The sequence below is a fragment of the Sturnira hondurensis genome, unplaced genomic scaffold (assembly GCF_014824575.4).
Source record: "Sturnira hondurensis isolate 20B ecotype Veracruz unplaced genomic scaffold, ASM1482457v3 Scaffold0004248, whole genome shotgun sequence".
Lineage (NCBI taxonomy): Eukaryota > Metazoa > Chordata > Mammalia > Chiroptera > Phyllostomidae > Sturnira > Sturnira hondurensis.
Window position 1 is genome coordinate 507818 of NW_028076879.1, and position 20072 is coordinate 527889.

Genomic DNA, 20072 nt, shown 5'->3' on the forward strand with positions numbered 1-20072 from the left:
GTGGAATTCTGTGTAAGAGCAGGTTGGGGGAGCTGTTTCAGAAGAAGCCTGACCAGAGGATAATACTTGACACTAGGCTCTGACTTTCCATATTCCAGTTTAAAGAGAATCTTTGCTAGTGTATTTTGAGGGACCTGGGCAGAAAAGGAACAAAGGGTCCTGCCTGTAGGACCACCAGTGTCCCAAGATACAGAGCATCCTGGCTTCTGCCCCCACTGAAAGTGAAAAGGGTAGCTAGGACAAAATGGCAATGAGCCAGGGGTGTGGCCTACAGAATTTACACACCATTAACAGGGAGAGTGTCCTGGGAAACAAGAAGTCTCATTCCTAAGAAAAGTTGTCTAGTTCAAGGATGCAGGAAAGAAAAGGACCAGTTGCTGTGGTTCCACCCTCCTGAGACACCTCTCGTGCAAGGGCTCACTTCCCCATGAGCACTCTACACAGAGCACCCTGCATATTGGGGTTCTGGAGGCTATAGATGAGTGGGTTCAGCATGGGGGCTGTTGGAGTGTTAAGGATGCCAGTCCCCTTCTCCTTGTCCGAAGCTTCTACTGAGCCCAGACGCATGTAGCTGAAGACACCTGTCCCATAGAAGATGCCCACCACAGTGAGGTGGGAGCTGCATGTGGAGAAGGCTTTCTTCATGCCCTCCGCTGAGTGGATTTGTAAAACTGCAGCTGCCACGTGGATGTAGGAAGTGACAATAAGAATCACAGGTACACCTACCATTAGGATACCCAGAGCAAAGAGCAGCAGTTCATTGAGATGGGTGCAGGAACAGGAGAGATGAAAGAGCTGTGGGAGGTCACAGTAGAAGTGATTGATGACATTGGGACCACAGAAGTTGAGTGTGGATATGGCCACAGTGTGGGTCAATGCATTGGTAAAGGCACAGGCCCAGGACACAGCCACCAAAATCCTCTGGACCATCAGACTCATGCAGGTGCTGTAGGTGAGGGGCCAGCAGATGCCCAGGAATCGGTCATAGGCCATGGCTACCAACAGGAAGCAGTCCACACCAGCCAACTGATGAAAGAAAAAAAGTTGTGTGAGGCAAGCTCCATAAGAAATAGCATGCTTGTGGGTCAACAGACGACCCAGCATTGAGGGAACAGTGACAGTGATACATCCAATGTCCAGCACTGACAGGTTTCCCAAGAAGAAGTACATGGGAGTGTGGAGTTTGGGCTCCACCAAGATGGCTGCCAGGATGCTCAAGTTTCCCCCAACTACTACCAAGTAGGCAAAGAGGAAGAACACAAAGATATCTGGTAGCAGCCCTGGTGTCTCCACCAAGCCCAGCAGGATGAACTCAGTAATGGCTGTTCCATTGACCCCAGGTTCTGGCTCCAAGGTCCCTGTAAGAAGGAACACCAGGGTAAAAAAAGGACAAGTTTTTCCAATTTGGTTATTCAATAAAACTATATTGACTCACTTTCATATGCCAAGCCCTAGTGTAAATTCCCAAGTGTCCTAGTGGTAGTTTTCCCACTTCTCAAGCCACATCTCACCCTCTCTTTGTCTTCACTTCAGTCTTTACTGAGCTTCTAGTTGAGTTGCCTAGTGCCGCAACTACTTTGGACTCCCCCTGCCCACACCTCTTCATGAAAGGTATATAAATTTTGATTTCCTTTGTTCCTTAGAATCAAGGAATGAGGCCCTCCCACCAACAACCTATATGAGAAGATTTGGGGGAAAAATAATGGTAAAAGTAAAAATGAACAGCTAGTAAAATAAAAAGGAACTACCAAATTGATGATAAGTCCTTATAAAAATATTGCAAAGAAAGGAATGTTGAAACTGCTCTGCCTGGTTTCAGGAATTGTAACTGCCTCCCATGGCTAAGGATAAGTGAGCAACCTCTGGAATGAGAGCCACAAGGACACAAATCTTGTCTCTGGTAGCAAACCCTGCCTCTACTTACTCCCCTGCCCCCAATGCATGGTCAGATAGTTGATGACAGGTACAGCTCCTCAGAGGAGGGGCAACCTAAGCCATACACAGTCACTTGGGATGCCATCATGGAAGGACTCGAGGAGCTGCAACAAAGGGAGTGATGGACCCTCACCCCGCCCTGGCTATTCTGACATAGCCAAGTCCCCATGTCCTCTGGGAGAAGTGCTTCCTGGCTCTAATCCACTTAAGCCTGAAAACCTGTGATGGGGGAGGCAGTGCAGCCCCTTGCAGGCTGGAATGGGATCTGGGGTGATAGGGCATAAGAAAGAATTCCTAAAGTCCTGTGAAATCTGCTTTGCTAAGAATGCTTTTAGTTAAATGATAAAAGCTTGAGTAGAAAATGAGTTTGTTTTCCCAAAGTCTTGTAGCCCTTTAGCTAATAGACCCTGACTCAGAAGAAGATGCCCTAATAGTTCTCTGTATGCTGTCTACTGTTTACTGCCTGACAATGATTAATAAGTTGTACCTGAATTCCTTTGCAAAAAAAGCAATAAAAGCCTGTCTAGGCAAGGGTTGGCATGCTCTCCCCTTGAGAGAGTTGCCAGGCCGCTCCAAGGCACTCCTCCCTTGAGGGAGTAGCTGTGCTGTCCCTTTTCCTCCACGGGACTCAGTAGTCCGTGTGAATTTGTCTCATGTCTCATCCGTGATGCCACAGGCACTGCAAGCCAGTGCACACATCAAAGAAATACCTAGAAAATACCTAATCAAGAAAATGTAGCCCTGACTGGTGTGGCTCAGTGAGTTGGGTGTCATCCCCCAAAGCAAAAAGTCACTGGTTTTATTCCCAGTCAGGGCACATGTCTGGATTGCCAGTCCATAGTTGGGGGCACACAAGAGGCAACTGATCAATGTTTCTCTCACACATTGATGGTTCCCTATCTCTCTTTCTCCCTCCCTTTGCCTCTCTCTAAAAATAAACAAATAAATGAAATCTTATTTAAAAAATAGAAAAAAAAGAAAAATGTAAAAATACACAAAATTAGAATTGAAATGGTGGTATAATTACAGACCAAAACTAAATAATCATAGAATACTATCTGCTCCTAAATTTGAACAATCAATTTGAAAAGAGTCCCCACCCACATACACTACAAGTGAAAAAAATAGAAAAAATATTGTCAATAATGTACACACTTCCATGTGTAGGGACCAGCCTCACGCACTATTTATAGAAATTATGTTAAACTATCAGTGTAAATACATCATGTAAATTATCATGTGACAAACTTTTCTTACTTAGAAAAAAATGAAAGCTTTCCAATTAATTTTTAAAGTTAGCAAATCTTAATATTAAAATGTAACACTAATAGCCACAAATTATTCTATACTACCATTATTGATTATAAATATAGAAGTCTTTAGTACAATGAATTAAATCCATCATTATATAATATATTTTATAGGAAAGAGATGAATTAATATTAGTAAATCTAATTTTATATAATACTATATTAATTGGCTTAAAAAGAAGATAATTTTCTAAGGAGCAATTTATAAATATCTACATACATTTCTGATGTAGAAAAAGTCTTGTAGTTGCTTAAAAAGGAAGTATACCACTTTATGTGATGGGGAGTGTCCATTACAAATCTGTATCATTCATAAAGGTGAAGTAGTAGTGAAGCCAGAAGGAATGGCCTTTGTTACTTCAAGTATTTCTCATTATTCTAAAGTTTTAGGCAAAGAGAAACAAAATGTTTAAATAATAGAAATGCAAAAGAAAAGAGTAAGGTGGAAACAATACATTTGTCTAAATAAGAAACCCAAGAGAGGAAAAATAAGAACTGGAAAACTCAGAATTGTTCAGATATTAGCCACTTAAATTGTAAATATTATACATAAGTCAATAGATAACCTTATGCCGACAAGAGTCACATATAAAACCCAAAAGTCCAGATTATAAGGTGAAATTTCATAGTATAAAATTAAACAACTTGAAGTTAAGAAGGCAGCATAGGCAGACATGGCTCACTTTATTGCTAAACCACATCAAAATTACAACTAAAATATAGAACGACCATCACTCAGAACCATCTGAAGTTGAGTTGAATGGAAGTCTGACAACTATGGACTTAAAGAAGCCACATCCCTCCAGACTGATAGGAAGGATGCAGATGTGGAACAGGCTAGTCCCACACACACATGTGGTGGATAAAAATTCAGGGGGGATATCTCAGAAGAAAGGAGCCCCAGTCCCATACCAGCCCCACCAGCCCAGTGTCTCAGTGCCAGGAAGATAAATCCCCACAACTTCTAGCTGCAAAAACAAGCAGGCATTGAATTGGTGGAAGAAACTTCTGAAGTCCCAAACAGTTCCTCTTAAAGAACCCACACATGGACTCACCCACTCAGATTCATTCCCTCTGAGCTCCAGCACGAGACTAGCAGCATGAAAGGCACCAGTGGCATACTAGGGAAAACTGAAGTGTCTGACATCTAAAGGAGCAGAGGACATTGTTCCTTTTCTGAGCCCTCCTCTGACAGAGCCACTGAGCTGACAAGCTGGTACCATATCTGAGACTCTATCAAACTGGCTAACCCTGTTTGAACTTCCTTGGAGATCCCCAGAGACTCTGCCCCACCCAACTCATGGGCCTACCCGAACTCCTTTTCCATATTTATGGCTGGTCATGGCTTATGCTGCTCAACTTCCTAAAACCTGTCAACCTAGCAGTAACTGACTTCAGTGAGCCTCAGGCCCAGCACCAACAGCAGCCAGCCTAGATTCATAGCTTGGCTTCACCTGGGAATCTCCAAGCCCAGCACAAATAGCAGCCATCTCAAATTGCTTTCCAGCTCGGGCAGGGCCCTGGCAAAATACAAGTAGGGGCTGACCTTGGCCTGTACCACCCAGGAAACACCATAGCCAGAGCACCCAGTTGACAGCTACAGACAACATTGGAGTGCCACCATCCTGCCCTTGCACAGCTGATACTCAATGGAGGGTGTAGGTTGGTGGTAAGTGGTCACAGCCAATCCTTATAACTGACTTGCCTGGGTACATCCTTCTCATTGATTTGCCAACAGCAACCAAAACTCAACTACAAAAGGAGGGTGTACTCAGTCCACACAAAGGGCACATCACAAGTACCCAGCTTGGGTGATGGGGGAATCTGTCTCTACAGGAGACCTACTACATTAGGCAACACTACCAAGACATGGAGTCAAAAAAGCTCTACCTAACACATAGGAACAAGCACAAGAAGGCTGCTAAAACATAGCCCAAATGAAAGAACAGATCAAAACTCCAGAAAAAGAATTAAACAAAGTGGAGATAAGCAATCTTCCAGATGCAGACTTCAAACACTGGTTATAAGGATGGTTGAGGAACTTAGTGAGGACCTCAGCAGCATCAAAATGATCCAATCAGAAACAAAGGATATACTAATTGAACTAAAGAACAATTTACAAGGAAATAGCAGTAGAGTGGATGAAGCCAGGAATCAAATCAATGATTTGGAACATAAGGAAGCAAAAAACAACCACACAGAACAAGAAGAAAAAAGAATCCAAAAAAGCTGAGGATGGTATAAGCAGCCTCTGGGACAATTTCATAAAGTTCAACATTTGCATTATAGTAGTGCCAAAGGAGCAAGAAATTGGAAATCAGTTTGAAAAAAACAATGAAAGCAAACTTCCCCATTTTGGTGAAGGAAATAGACATGCAAGTCCAGGAAGCACAGAGAGTCCCAAACAAGATAAAGGCAAAGAGGCCACTCCAAGACACATCACAATTAAAATGCCAAACATTAAAGATAAAGAGAGAATCTTAAAAGCAGCAAGAGGAAAGAAGCTAGTTAGCTACAGGGGAGTTCCCATAAGACTGTCAGTTAATTTCTCAAAAGAAACTTTGTTGGGAACCTCTCTGCCTGGTTTCAGGAGTTGTAACTGCACCCCCATGGCTAAGGCTGAGTGAGCTACCTCCGCTCCATGAGCCACTAAGGAGACAAAGCTTATCTCTGGCAGCAGCACTACTTCTGCTTCATCCCCTGCCCCCAATTCTTGGTCTGCTAGTCCATGACCAGTAAGACCCCTTAGAGGAGGGGCAACCTAAGCCAGACATGATCACTTGGGAGGCTATCGTGTAAGGACTCGAGGGGCTGCAACAAAGTGGGAGTGATGGACCCTCGCCCCCTGGCTATTCTGACATAGCCCGAGTCCCCATGTCCTCTAGGAGAAGCACTTCCTGGCTCTAATCCAGGTTTTCTAAGCCTGAAAACCTATGATGGGGGAGGCGGTGCAGCCCCTTGCCAGCTAGAATGGGATCTGGGTGATCTGGAGTAAGAATCTCTAAAGTCCTGTGAATCCTGCTTTGCTAAGAGTGCCTTCATTCATATGATAAGGGTCCGAGCAGGAAATGAGTATGTCTCCCAAAGTTTTTGCAACCCCCTGACAGACACTGACTCTGACTAAGATGCCAGATTTCTTTGAAATGTTATCTACTGTTTGATCCTTGCCAGCTGTATTCCTGTGTATTACCACCCAATAAAAGCTGTTGAGGAAGGGGCTCCTGGTCCTTCTACTCTGAGAGATTGACCGCCTCTCCTCCCCAAGCAGATCATGTCTTGGTAGTGTTACTTTCATCTGTGGTGGACAGGGGCGGGGGTGCCCCCACAAAACTTTGTAGACTACAAGGGATGAGCAAGAAATATTCAAAGTCATGAAAAGCCGAGACCTACAGCCAAGATTGCTTTACCCTGCTGGGTATCTTTTAGAATTGAAGGGCAGATAAAGAGCTTCCTATGACAAGAAAATCTGAAGAAATTCATCATCACAAAACCATTATTATTTGAAATGTTAAAGGGGCTAATTTAAGAAAAAGAAGACCAAAACTATGAATGATAAAATGGCAAAAATATATATTATCAACAATTGAATCTGAAAGGCAAACTAGGCAAAGAAGTACAGAGACAGAATCATGGATATGGAGAATGTTTTGATGGTTGCCAGATAAGAAAGGGATGTATGAGAATGGGTAAAGAGGTAAGGGGATTAAGAAATACAAATAGGGAGTTACAGAATAGCCATGGGGATGTAAAGTACAGTATAGGAAATAGAGTAGCCAAAGAATTTATACACATGACCCATGGACATGAACAATGGTAGAGGGATTGCCTGAGGGAATGGGGGATGATGGGTGGAGGGGGGCAAATGGGGAAAAATCAGGACAACTGTAATAGCATAATTAATAAAATATAATTTTAATGAAACTCGAGCACCAACTTACACCATACACCAAAATAAATTCAAGGTGGATAAAGGACTTAAATATAAAGCCAGGAAACCATTGAAGCCCTAGAGGATAGCATTGGCAGGAAAATCTCAGATATTCCACACAGCAATATTTTTACTGATACGTCCCCTAAAGCAAGGGATATAAAGGAAAGAATAAACAAATGGGATCTCATCAAAATTAAAAGCTTCTGCATGGCTAATAAAAACAGTATCAAGATTAAAAGAGAAGCAACAGCTTTGGAAAACATATCTGCCAATGATACCTCAGACAAAGGTTTAATCTCCAAAATATACAAAGAACTCACTCAACTCCACTCAAAGAAGACAAGCAATCCAATTAAAAAATGGGCAAAGGACTTGAACAGACATTTCTCCAAGGAGGACATACAGAAGATCCAGAGACACATGAAAAGATGCTCGATATCACTAGCTATCAAAGAGGTGCAAATCAAAACCACAATGAGATACCACTTAACACCAGTCAGAATGGCTACCATAAACAAAGAAACAAACAACAAGTGTTGGAGAGGTTGTGGGGAAAAGGGGACCCTAGTTCACTGTTGGTGGGATTGCAGACTGGTACAACCACTATGGAAAACAGTATGGAATTTTCTAAGAAAACTAAAAATGGACGTGCCTTTTGACCCAGCAATTCCACTATTAGGAGTATATCCTAAGAACCCTGAAACACCAATCCAAAAGAACATATGAACCCCAATATTCATAGCAGCACAACTTACAATAGCCCAGAGTTGGAAGCAACCTAGATCCCTAGATGATCAATGACTGGATCAAAAAACTGTGGTACATTTACACAATGGAATTCTATGCTGCAGAAAGGAAGAAGGAGCTCCTACCCTTTGCAACATCATGGATGGAACTGGAAAGCATTATGCTGAGCAAAATAAGCCTGGCGGTGAAAGACAAATACCATATGATATCACCGTTAACAGGAATCTAAACAACAAAACACACAAGCAAGCAAAATGTAACCAAAGACACTGAAATACAGAACGTGCTGACAGGGTCTAGAGGGGAGAGGGGAGAGAATCACGGGGAAAAGGGGAAGGACTCAAATGAACAAGTATAAAGGACACGTGGACAATAATTAAGGTGGGGGGTGGAGATGGGAGGAAGGTGGGGAGCACTGGGGGGGCAGGGCTAGGAATACAAGACAGAAAACTGTACTTGAACAAGAATTAAATAAAAATTTAAAAATAAAAATAAAAAATAAAATAAAATATAATTTTTAAAAAGACTGTTTATTTTTTACTTATTAAGCTAATACCTTTGACTTTTTCCCTTTCTTTTTGATAGATTTTAAAAATATATAATAACCTGGTAACATTATTTCCATTATTCAGACCTGGAAATATTAGGGTTTTTAAAATATAATTAAAAGCATCATAGACAATAATTAAACAATGGAATACTAAGCCATAAAATGGAAGAAAATATTACCCTTTACAACAGTATGGGTGGACCTGGAGAACAGTATGCTAAGTGAAATGATCCACTTAGAGAAAGTCAAATACCATATGATTTCACTAATATGTGGAATCTAATGAACAAACTGAACTCACAAGGGAAATGAGAAAGACTCATAGATGGGGAACAGGATGATAGCTAAGAGGAGGCATAGGGTTAGGGGTGGAGGGATTGAGCAAGAAGGAAAAAGAACTCATGGATATGGATAACAGTATGGTGATTGCAGGGGATATGGGAGTACAAAGGGACTAAATGGTAGTGGAAAAAATACAATAAAAATAATTGTTTAAAAACCTGTTATATCTGCAACTGTGTTTATCATGATGTTGGAATAATGAAGATAATTTTCTAAATATTGAGAAATAACTTAAATCCAAGACAATGTCAGTGTCCCATCAATAACTTAGACCCTGGGTCATGGTGGGATCCACGTTGGATCATATTCAGCCTGAATCCATTGGTACAGTGTACCAGTCTGATGCTTGTTCAATACTTTGACTATAATCCCTATCATGGCTTTATCAGTGCACATAGCTGTGTTCAGTGTTTTAGGTATATAGTGTCATTGAGTCAGAGAAGGACCTGGTTGGTTGGTGTCTTGGAAAGTACCTACTACCTCACTATACTGAGGAAACTATCCTGGAGCATTTGGGGGGTTAGAATTTTGGGGATTAGTGTGAATACTGAATATACTTACAAAACATCTGGCTTTCTATTTTTTAAAAAGATGTGTTTTTTAAAAACATCTGGCTACCCCATTGTATGCTTACTAACCTTCAGATAACTATGAGGCCTTCAGAAAAGCAGCTGTATAAGGACACCAGAAATGTGTCCAAGGCCAGACCAGCCCAAGATGGCTGCTGCCGGCTAAGTCCCCAATAGTCACCTCCTGATACTTGCCAAGGGATGAAAAAATGCACCTTCTTCTGCAGTTCTCTCTGGAGCTGCTCTGGATGACTCTTCTGGCTGAGAAACCTATTCCCTACACTTTGGTTGTGTCTTGAAAACCTCATGCTCTCTTGTTCACAGACCTGTTGTAAGTAGCTTGTGAACAAGCAGGCTCTTTGGATAGGCAGGTCGTGGTTAGATAGGGTGCCTGCCTCACTTCGTTCTGCTTCTCAGTTCACTCTAGGGCTCTCCTCCCTCACCTATCCTATGGGAACCTTTCCCCATATGTTTGATATGTTTTCCTGATTCAGTTTTTCTAAATCTGCCACCAAATATTACGGAACCACAGGTTCCGTAATATTTGGAACCTGTGGTTCCAAGCATCTACAATCTGCCTCCCAATCCTTTCTTTTCATTTTCCCAAAGACTCCCCAAAAGAAACCAGCCTGCTTCCCATGCCTCTTCAGTGCTGTGTCTCATGAACTTCCGCTATTGATGACAGGCTACCATCTCTCTCATCCTGCCCTTTGCCCCCTCCCCTCCACCATCATAAACATTACTCTTGCTATTCTCTCAATACAGAACATGGGTGTCTCTCATGTTAAGAGTTTTTCCTCAAAATTATAGGTAGTGAATTAAAAACAATGACAAATACAGAAAAACTATAGAAGTTTAGGGTATATTAAAGTCCTTGTCATGAGTATCCTCTTGCCATGTCTGGGCAGTCCCTGGGAACTACCTCAATGGCCTGTGGCTGTCTTCTTCAATCCCCCACTCTTTTGGCCAGCAACTGAATCCTGTATATCCTACAGATATCCTCTTTATTATAAAGGTTCCTTTCATGTATGCAAATAATGCAGAGAAGCCACCACAGAAATGCAGAAATAGTTGGTGGGGGCCTCAATCCCAGAATCCAAATTAGGCCCCCATGTTGTGTGCCTCAGTTTTAGGGGATGCTGCTTAGCAGATTCCATGTGAGTGAGAAATTTGATGCCTTGTCTCCTAAACCCTCTGAAATTGTGTCACCCTCTGGGTCTAATTATAGATCTAGACTAAGTTAGTAAACACTATGCAAATTGATGTTATCAATTGAAGCAAACACATCTTCACACATATTAAATAATTAAAGAATAATCAAACTACCTCCCAACTTCCCCCTCAAATCCATTTTAACTTGAGTTATGAGGTTTCATACTCTTTGATTTCATACCTCCCTGTATTTGCTCAAACTGTTTTTATATCTGGAATGTCCCCTCACTAACTACAAGTGGATCAAATTCCTTAAGATTTAACTAAAATGGTTCTCTTTTATGAAAGTTGTCCTGATCCTTCTTCATATCTAACTTTCCCCCCCATCTCCTGCAGCACTTTACCTGTGTTTCTTCATAGTATTTATCTCTGCTAACCTTTATGGAGCACCCCACTACCCTTCTACCCACTCTAAGTGGCTTCAGGACAGATTTATGCCTGACTCAGTCCTGCATTCTCAACACTCATCATCACACTCTGCACACTCTGCATATAGAAATACAATATTTCTGAAATAAATGAATGGATGAACTTGACAAGTAAGACTGTAAGATCAGTAAGTTTTTAGTGAAAGGTGTGTATTGGATTAGGCTATAGGACTTGGGAAAGGCTGTCTGGATTAGTTGGCATTTATGCAAGAGAGTGAAAGAGTGATATGATTTCAGGGAACTGTGAGTCTAAGAGAAAGGCACAGAAGTACTGCTATAGAACTCTGCTCCCTTTGTTTGGATGGCGCATCAAGAGTGGTTAAGACAGTAGTTAAAACAATCCACCTACTGACATATGTCTTTTCTTGAAAAGAGCCCAAAAGAATTTGGCAACTAGGAAGGGGTAGAATCTCTGAATAAATAAAGCTAGGCAAGAGGAGGATACCCTACAAAGATTCCATGGAATCCTCGCCCTTACTTACCACCACCAAGACTCTAGGATCACCACTAGTGTATCATCTAAGAAGTCCATCTTAAACAAGATCTCCATGGTGACTTTAACTGAAGAAGTCATCCTGATTACCACTCAGGTGTCCCGAATGAGGCCCAGGCTGCCTTTGCTGGGTATTCATGGCTCCCTGCTCTGACAATCCAACTAAATCCTTTAGACTTCTGATGAAGAATCAATCAGGACCCCCGATGTCTGGTCTAGCCTAGGGTTGCTTCCTAATGAGTGGGTGCAGCAAGAAGGTTGAATTTGATGAATGCTCTCATACTGAAATAAAAATGGAAAGTAGACTTCATCCAAGAATGAGAGGCGTTGGCAAAGTGGTCTGCCATAGGAAGGTTCCAGCTCTTTCCCTCCCTTCATGTATTACTTCATGCAAGACCTTTTCCCCTACTGAATCCTATGTAAAATGGTAGGTTTATTTCAGTGGGTGACAACTCAAATTCCTTCTCTATCATTATGGAGCTGAAGGCAGACCCTGGAGGTTATTCACTTTTACAGGTTCAAAAGCCAGAGAGGTTTCTGGTGAAGGGCAGGGCAGAGAGTGAGGCACTATGCAGGCCCTAGCCCCAGAAAGCTAGGAAGGGCCATATGTAAGAAAACACGTGAGAGATGAGATCTCTCTATTGGGAGGCGCTCTCCACTGCAGCGCCATCACCTGGGGCCCTCAAAAATTGGCCTTCCCAGGGAGAGTTGGGAGTTTCAGAAGCCACAGTCCTATAAACTACTCAAGTCTTTAATGAACCCAATAATGATGCTTCACAACTTTGTGATGCCTTAGATTCTTCTCAAAAAGACCTCACATCTAACTTTATACTCCATCTCTCATATTGGTCTCATGGGGGTGACTAGGGATTAATCTCACTTCTTTCGTGAGGACAACAGTCCAGAGAGTTTATCCATATACTCACAATCACCCTTCAAGCTCGTGGTGGGGCAGAGGCTCCACCACAGTCCAGATTGAGGACTTTGTTCTCCCAGATTCCTGGCCCAATGGTGGGCTCTGAGCAGAGAGCATCTGACCCTCAGGGTTGCCTTGACCTGCAGGTGAGAGCAGGCACACGAAGGAAGGCAAAGGAAAGAAGCCTTCTCCAAACTCTGTTTCCTAATGTGTCCTCAGGAATGCAATGCTTTCCCCCTCAGGACCTTATTATTAGGGGATTGCATCTTGGGTGGGGGGGTCAATAATGATCATGAAGTGACAGGGGAAAAACTGGGTTGCATTAGAAGTAACCACGAGGTCCCCAGGGATGCCATCCCTCACTCTGATTTTCTAGGCCAGGCCCTTAGAAGTTGAGGGTTGTAGCGATGACAATAATGAATGGAGAATGCGGAGAGGTTGTCTAGTCCTCCCTCAGTGTTCTACCCCCTCTCCAGTGTTCAAACAGCAACTGTCCACCGTAATGTAGACTTTGTGTTTCCTCAGCTGCAGGACCCCAACTCCTCATCCTTTGGCAGGGCAGCTTGGTGCAATATGAAAATCATGGGCTCTCACTTCAATCATTAATGTATGAATAAGACCAGATGGTATACTAGTCTGAACTTCTGTTTCCTCACCTGTGAAATGAGAACAATATCTCTGTCTACCCTGGGTTGGAAAATTACTTTAAAACATGCTTAAAGTACTTGACAGGGGATCAACAAATATTAATAATAATAGTGATCACTTACATTTAGTATATTTTAGTAGATGATCTCAAATCCTCCCAATGACTCTTTGATGTAGTTTCATTATTTGCCCCACTTTGCAGAGGAGGAAATGAGGCTCAGAGAGATTTAGTAACTCGCCTAATGTTGTACATCTAGAATGTAGCAGAGCTGGAATTCAAATCCCATCACATGGTTTTAACAACTTTCAATAAAACTTTCCATCCTCTTTTTTCCCAACTGCTTCAAAAAGTATATGCTGCCACATCATATACCCCTGTGACATTCTCTCCCATCCTCTGATGTTGGTGCCAGGATTTTCGAGCTTTTTCATGGTCAATTATAGGTGCCCCTACCTATAGGATACTAGGCAATTGGGAGAGAGTTAGTGGGCCTTTCTCACCTTCAGATGCTTGCCACCCATCTTACAACAGGCCTGATATCCATCATGCAGTGTGTGAGCCTGGGGGTTCATGTCCAAGTTATGTTAACTCTGGCAAGACCTGCCTCAGCTCTGAACTCTAATTTTAGCTAAAGCCTGCTTCCACCCATTGAATGGCACTCTACTGTCTCACTAAGTTGCTCCCTCAGGTGAGCCCCACAAGACATCACAGTTATTAAGATCATGTCATATTTGAGCAAAATTAGAGAAATGAATCAAAAGAACAAATTAGAGAAAATAATGTGTAGACATTTGATATGTGACGTGGGTAGCCAACAGAGCTGGAGGAAAAATATAGGCCTTTCAGTAAACAGCTCTAGGGCAATCAGGTGCCCATAGAGGAAAAAAATTGTAAATGTCTTTCTCGCTTCATGCACAAAAAACAGTTTCAGGTGGATGAGATACTTATATTAAAGAATAAAGATGTAAAGCCTTTAAAATAGCCTATAGGATATCTTCACGACTTTCTAGGAGCTCAAGCATTCTTAAAGAAGTCCAAAAAGCATTAACCATGCAAAAAAAGAGAGAGAGAGAGACTGAGACACTTGCCCTCATTAAAATTTAAAACTTCTACTCATTATAGGACAACACTTTTTAAGTTCAAAGACAACTACAGATTAGGAGAGATTTACAGCTCCTAGACCTATCTGTAAGTATCTAAAATATATCAAAAACTTCTACAACTGATAAGAAAAAATACAAGGGACCCAATAGAAAATAGGTCAAAAAAGTGTAAACAGGGATTTTACAGGAGAGGAAACACAAACGACCAGTGACTTCAGGAAAGGAAGCTCAGTCCTGTTCATAATCTAGAAAAAGTGCAAATGCAGATCATATGGAGATACCATTTCACATTCACTATATTGGTCTAAATGAAGAAATGAGATCATGGCAAATTTTGATGAGAATATAGAGCAACAAAAATTTTTACGTGTTGCTGGTAAGACCATAAAGTGGTATAAGCACTTTACAAAACAATTTACTTTTATCCTTTAAATCTGAAGATGCACAAATTCCATATTTTTTAGTAAAAGACCAGAGAAATTCCTGCACACAAGCTCCAGGAAATGTGTACAAGAAGCAAAACATCTTCAGACAGGAAAAAAATTATAAATTGTGGTGTACTCATACCATGCAATGTTATATAAAGTCATAAAAAAGAAACAGCAGTTGTAGGCACTAATGCGGAAGAACTACACAAATATAATATTGTGTGAAATGAATAAGTCAAAAAAGAATAACTATTGTATGATCCCATTTATATAAAGATCAACTACAGGCTAGGACAAAAGTAGATTTACAGTTGTTTTATGGAAAATAATATAATAATTAATAATAATAATTATTATTATATTGCAATAAATGGTATGTTTTGAATACTCACAAATATAAACCTGCTTTTGCCCCACCATATATACTATATGTAATATACAATATTGTTTATAAAATCACATAACTTGATAAAACTATTTTAATATATTTTATTGATTATGCCATTACATTTCTCCCATTTCCCCCCTTTCATTCCCCTCCACCCTGCACACCTCATCCCACCTACATTCCTCCACTTTAGTTCATGTCCATGTGTAAAAAGTTCTTTAGCTTCTACAATTCCCATACTATTCTTGCTCTCCCCCTTGTCTATTTTCTACCTACCATCTATGCTACTTATTCTCTATACCTTCTTCCCCCTTCTCTTCATCTCACTCCCCTGTTGCTACCCTCCTTGTAATCTCCATTTCTATGGTCCCGCTCCTGGTCTAGCTGTCCACTTAGTTTGCTTTTGTTTTAGGTGTGGTTGTTAATAACTGTGAGTTTGCTGTCATTTCACTGTTCACATTTTTTATCTTCTTTTTCTTAGATAAGTCCCTTTAACACTTCATATAATAAAGGCTTGGTGATGATGAACTCCTTAAACTTAACCTTATCTGAGTAACACTTTATCTGCCCTTCCATTCTAAAACAAAGCTTTGCTGGATAGAGGTCCTTGGATGTAGGTCCTTGTCTTTCATGACATGGAATACTTCTTTCCAGCCCCTTCTTGCCTGTAAGGTCTCTTTTGAGAAATCAGCTGACAGTCTGATGGAAACTCCTTTGTAGGTCACTGCTTCCTTATCTCTTGCTGCTTCTAGGAGTCTCTCCTTCATTTTAATCTTGAGTAATGTAATTATGATGTGCCTTGGTGTGTTCCTTCTTGGGTCCACGTTTTTGGGACTCTCTGACCTTCCTGGACTTTCTAGATGTCTATTACCTTTCCCACTTTGGGGAAGTTCTCCTTTATTATTTGTTCAGGTAAGTTTTCCAATTGTTGCTCTTCCTTTTCCCCTTCTGGTACCCCCTTGGATGTTGGGATGTTTAGAGATGTCCTGGAGGTTCCTAATCCTCTCCTCATTTTTTGGAACTCTTATTTCTTCATTCTTTTCTGGTTGGATGTTTCTTTCTTCCTTCTGGTCCACTCGATTGATTTTAGTCCCAATTTTGTTTTCATCAGTATTGGTTCCCTGTGCATTTTGCTTCATTTCACTTAGTATAACCTTCATTTTTTCATCTAGTTTGTGACTATAATCCACCAGTTTTGGGAGCAATCTGATCACCAGTGCTTTGAACTGTGCATCTGATGGGTTGGCTATCTCTCGGTTGCTTAGAAGTATTAGCTCTGGGGCTTTGAGCTGTTCTTTTTCTTGAGCCATAATGTTTTGGTCTGTTTGCACCTGTTACTTATGAGGGGCAAAAGCTTAGGTGTTCACCAGGGCAGGTCAACCCAGTCGCTGGGTTGTGACTGGGGACAGGGTCAGAGAGGAGCAATGGCATTTGTTCTGTTCTCTTGGATCTTGGTCCCCTCTGCTGCTTCCCACAAGCAAATTGGGCCCTTCTGGTGCTGGTTCCTGGGTGACTGAGCTTGTGCACCCTACAGGACCCTGGGGGTCTCTCCAACAAACTCTCTGTGAGCCTGGGAGCCTCTCCCAGCACCTCAATCCCCCAAAGTTTTTCCATTTGGTGCTTTCAGGCTTTAATTCCTGTTGCTAAGGCCCTGGGTTGCACAGTATGTCTCACTGCTCTTTTTTTTTTTTTTTTTGCCTGATTTATCTGCATGTGAATGTGTGACCACAGTCAGCCAGTTGCCTTGCGCCCTCACTGGGTCTGCCTATTGCCATCCCACACCTAGGATCTGCCACCTGTCACCTGTGTGCCTGGGTCAGTCTGGCCACTTTTTCCTGCCACATGACCCCTCTCCCCCAGCCGCTGACTCCACCCCTCTTACCAGTCTGGATGTATGGTTCTTTGTTGTCAGACTTCAGTACATTTCAATTTTCTGTCTGTTTTTGTTGTGGTTTTGTTTCTAAATTCTTTGTTGTTCTTAAATTTTGTTGTGCAAGGAAGTACAGTATTTCCACCTATGCCTCCATCTTGGCCAGAAGTACTTGATCAAAGTACTTTAAATAATTGTTTCACAATAGTGTTACTTGAGTGCAAGGATAAAAGGACTAGGATTTAAGAGAGACATATAAGGATCTTTAAAGGCAATGGAATGTTTTAGTTCATAAATTGTGTAACAGGTAAGGTATTTGCTATATTATTCTTTTGTAAATTCAGGTTTGTTGAGGTATAATTTACAAACACTAAAAATTCACCCCTTTTAGGTGTATAGTTCTATGAGTTTTGATCAATGTATACAGTTGTTATGCCACCACTTAGATATAGAACATTTCTACCATTCCAAGATGTGCCATGTCCCTTTGTAGTAAGTCCCGTTCGCCCAGTGCATCCCCCTAGAAACCACTGATATGTTCTCTATTGCCATGGGTTTGTCTTTTTGAGAAAGTCACATAAAGGTAATCATATAGCCTTTTGTGCTTTTTTGCATAGAAAACATCTATAAACAAATACTGAACTCATGCTCAAGATGCGTGCTGAAATATTTATGGGAAAGTGTGCAGATGTTTACAGTTTTATTTGAAATACATCAAAGAGTAAGATGGAGTGATAGATGGGGAGAAGGATGACTAGATGGATAAATATTTGATAAAACAAGTACAATAAAATTGTAAAATCCAGATGATAACTACACAGGTGTTCACTGTAAAACTATTTGAACTTTATGGCATATTTGAAAATTTTTACAATAAAATATTAGGGGAAAACAGTCTACTTGTCTATCCCATACACCCATCTTCATAACCACTTAAAGTACTTCTAGGAATCTGGTTTGAATATAGATGAGCTGTATGCCTGGAGGGAAATTTTAAGTAATTAACCAATAAGTGAATAATCAAGAAAACTTTATATCCATCACTTCTTTATTGAATCTCTCTCTTCCTTCAACCTAGTATGAGTCTGGAGTTGGGATTACAGAGGAATGGCACAGAAGATGACCTCTTCTGACATTCTACCTATTGTCTTTAGATTTGTGCATATCAACTCTCTCCACCCTCTTCCAGAACGCCCACCATCCCTCCTAAAAACTGACCTCAGCAGGATTCTCTCATCACTGCCATATTTGTCTCAATTCTAGGTGAGAGAACTTTCATTCTCTAGACAACAGCACCACTGCATGTGCAATATTGTTATATTTTGTTATATATTATGCTATATATTCACTCTGTGTATATATATATATTCACTATAGTGTTTGTGTATGAAATGCACTAAAAGAAAACTAATGGGAAAAGTCTTATTAATCAAAGAAAAATAATAAAAAAGGCATTGTAGATTTTTCAGATTCTGTTGGGATTTGAAGTCTGAACATTGCAGTAAAGTAATCCTGTTGAGTGAAATCTATATCACAATTTTCTGTAACTAAATATGACATAACCATCATTATCATCACCAACATCTTCCTCCTCATAAATCCCAATGTAAATTAAATGGTCTAAAAACTCAAGCAATTTGAGCCCACGCAGGGATGCAAAACAAACAAAACAAAAAGTAAATTTTCTTCCTTTCCATTAGCTGATCTTTATTACATGAGGGCTTTGACTTGCCATGTTTGTAGAATGGATTAAAAAATTAAGGTCACATGAAACAGAAAGTTGAATCCCCCTTGTCAGGAGGCAGATAGGAGTTATCCAGAGTGATTCAGGAGGCCAAGAAGGTAAGTTCTACCAGTTCCCTCTCTACAGAAGCTGGATGCAGAGACACCCACACACTACTTGGAGCCCTGGGGAGAGTCCATACAATTTATTATTCTAATGAATAGGAACATTTGCACTTAGAAGAGCAATGGAAAAGAATCATTTCTCTGTGTCTCATCGAGTTCACAACCTAAGAGACCCCTAGCTGTAACCAAATCAAAGAAACATAGTTTACAGTACTTGAAAGAAAACCACCAGATTTTCTATGGTTTCTAGCTCTTCTGGTAAAATGAACTCTTTGAACAGAAGGCCCACATTCTCATTTGCCAGCAGCAACCTGGGGCCATTTCCATGGCCCTCTTTGGGGAGAACAAGCACTCTCCAGTTTATCAGTATCCACCTGGCCACAGCACCTGCCTGGCCCTTCTAGGCATTTTAGTTTATCATTCCTGATCTAGACATTCAAGGTTCTAGTTTTGGGGACATTTGACATTATTGCAAAAAGGTTTCTCTGTAACATATTTTTGTTTCCTAGAATGTTCTGGTTCTATATCAACTCTAAACTTACAGTACAGGAAATTCCTACCACCCATGAAAGGTCCTCAAGTAACACTAATGGGATGAATCATTGTCTAGTTCTAAGGAAGATGGTTTCAGTGGTTAGGCATTATCTAGAAAGAGAAGAGATACAGACTTGTTTGTAAAGTGGACCTGATACGAAATTGAACCTGACATATTTCCATAGAAGAATAACTCTACCCAATTACTAATTGATTCAAAAAGAATTCATTGAGCACCTAAAATGTAGCAGGAATAATATTAAGTATTGAGATAAGAGTAAAACACAAGGTCCGGCCTCAAGACAATTCCTTGATATCAGAGAGAGCCAAATGGGCCTCCTTACAGAAACGTGCAGTAGGTTGCTGCGTGCTAGATGGCTTACAAGCACAGTGAGGGTCAAATCTTTTGTGGCAGGGAAATGAAGGTGTTGAGAAAAGGCATCCTGAAAGACATGAAGATTGGGCTATGTGTTGAAAGGTCAAGATGACTAGGGAGAGGTCATTCCAGGCAGAGTGTCACCACTTCCTTTCAGAGGAGCGGTGGCTGCATAGCAATCATTATGGTGAGACTGTGGAGTGAATGAGAAGTCAGGAAGTGAAGCACAGATGAAACCAAGTCTTTGAAGAAGTAGCTGTGGTTGGGAGAAGATAACCAATGGAATAACAGAGGATTAAGAGAGATTGGGGTTTTGTTTTGGTTTTGTTTGAAAACAGGGGAAAAGAGCTGCATACCTGGCAGACCAGGTGGTGCTGGGAGGAGAGACAGGAGGGAGGGAGGGGGTTTGGGAAGTAGCTTCTGGTCCATGGAACAGAGGGCTT

General features: G+C 41.1%; 1 protein-coding gene across 1 annotated transcript in view; it reads right to left on the reverse strand.

Annotated features, from left to right (window-relative positions):
- Window positions 1-417: 417 nt before the first annotated feature.
- The window catches only part of LOC118986258 (olfactory receptor 3A2-like), a 27591-nt gene continuing 7936 nt past the window's right edge, over window positions 418-20072 (reverse strand). The window contains exons 5-6 of the mRNA XM_037045036.1: window positions 6535-6584; window positions 418-1358 (exon numbers count right to left, since the gene is read on the reverse strand). Of these exons, the coding sequence (XP_036900931.1) occupies window positions 418-1358; window positions 6535-6584 (991 nt within the window). The remainder of the gene's footprint in view (window positions 1359-6534; window positions 6585-20072) is intronic.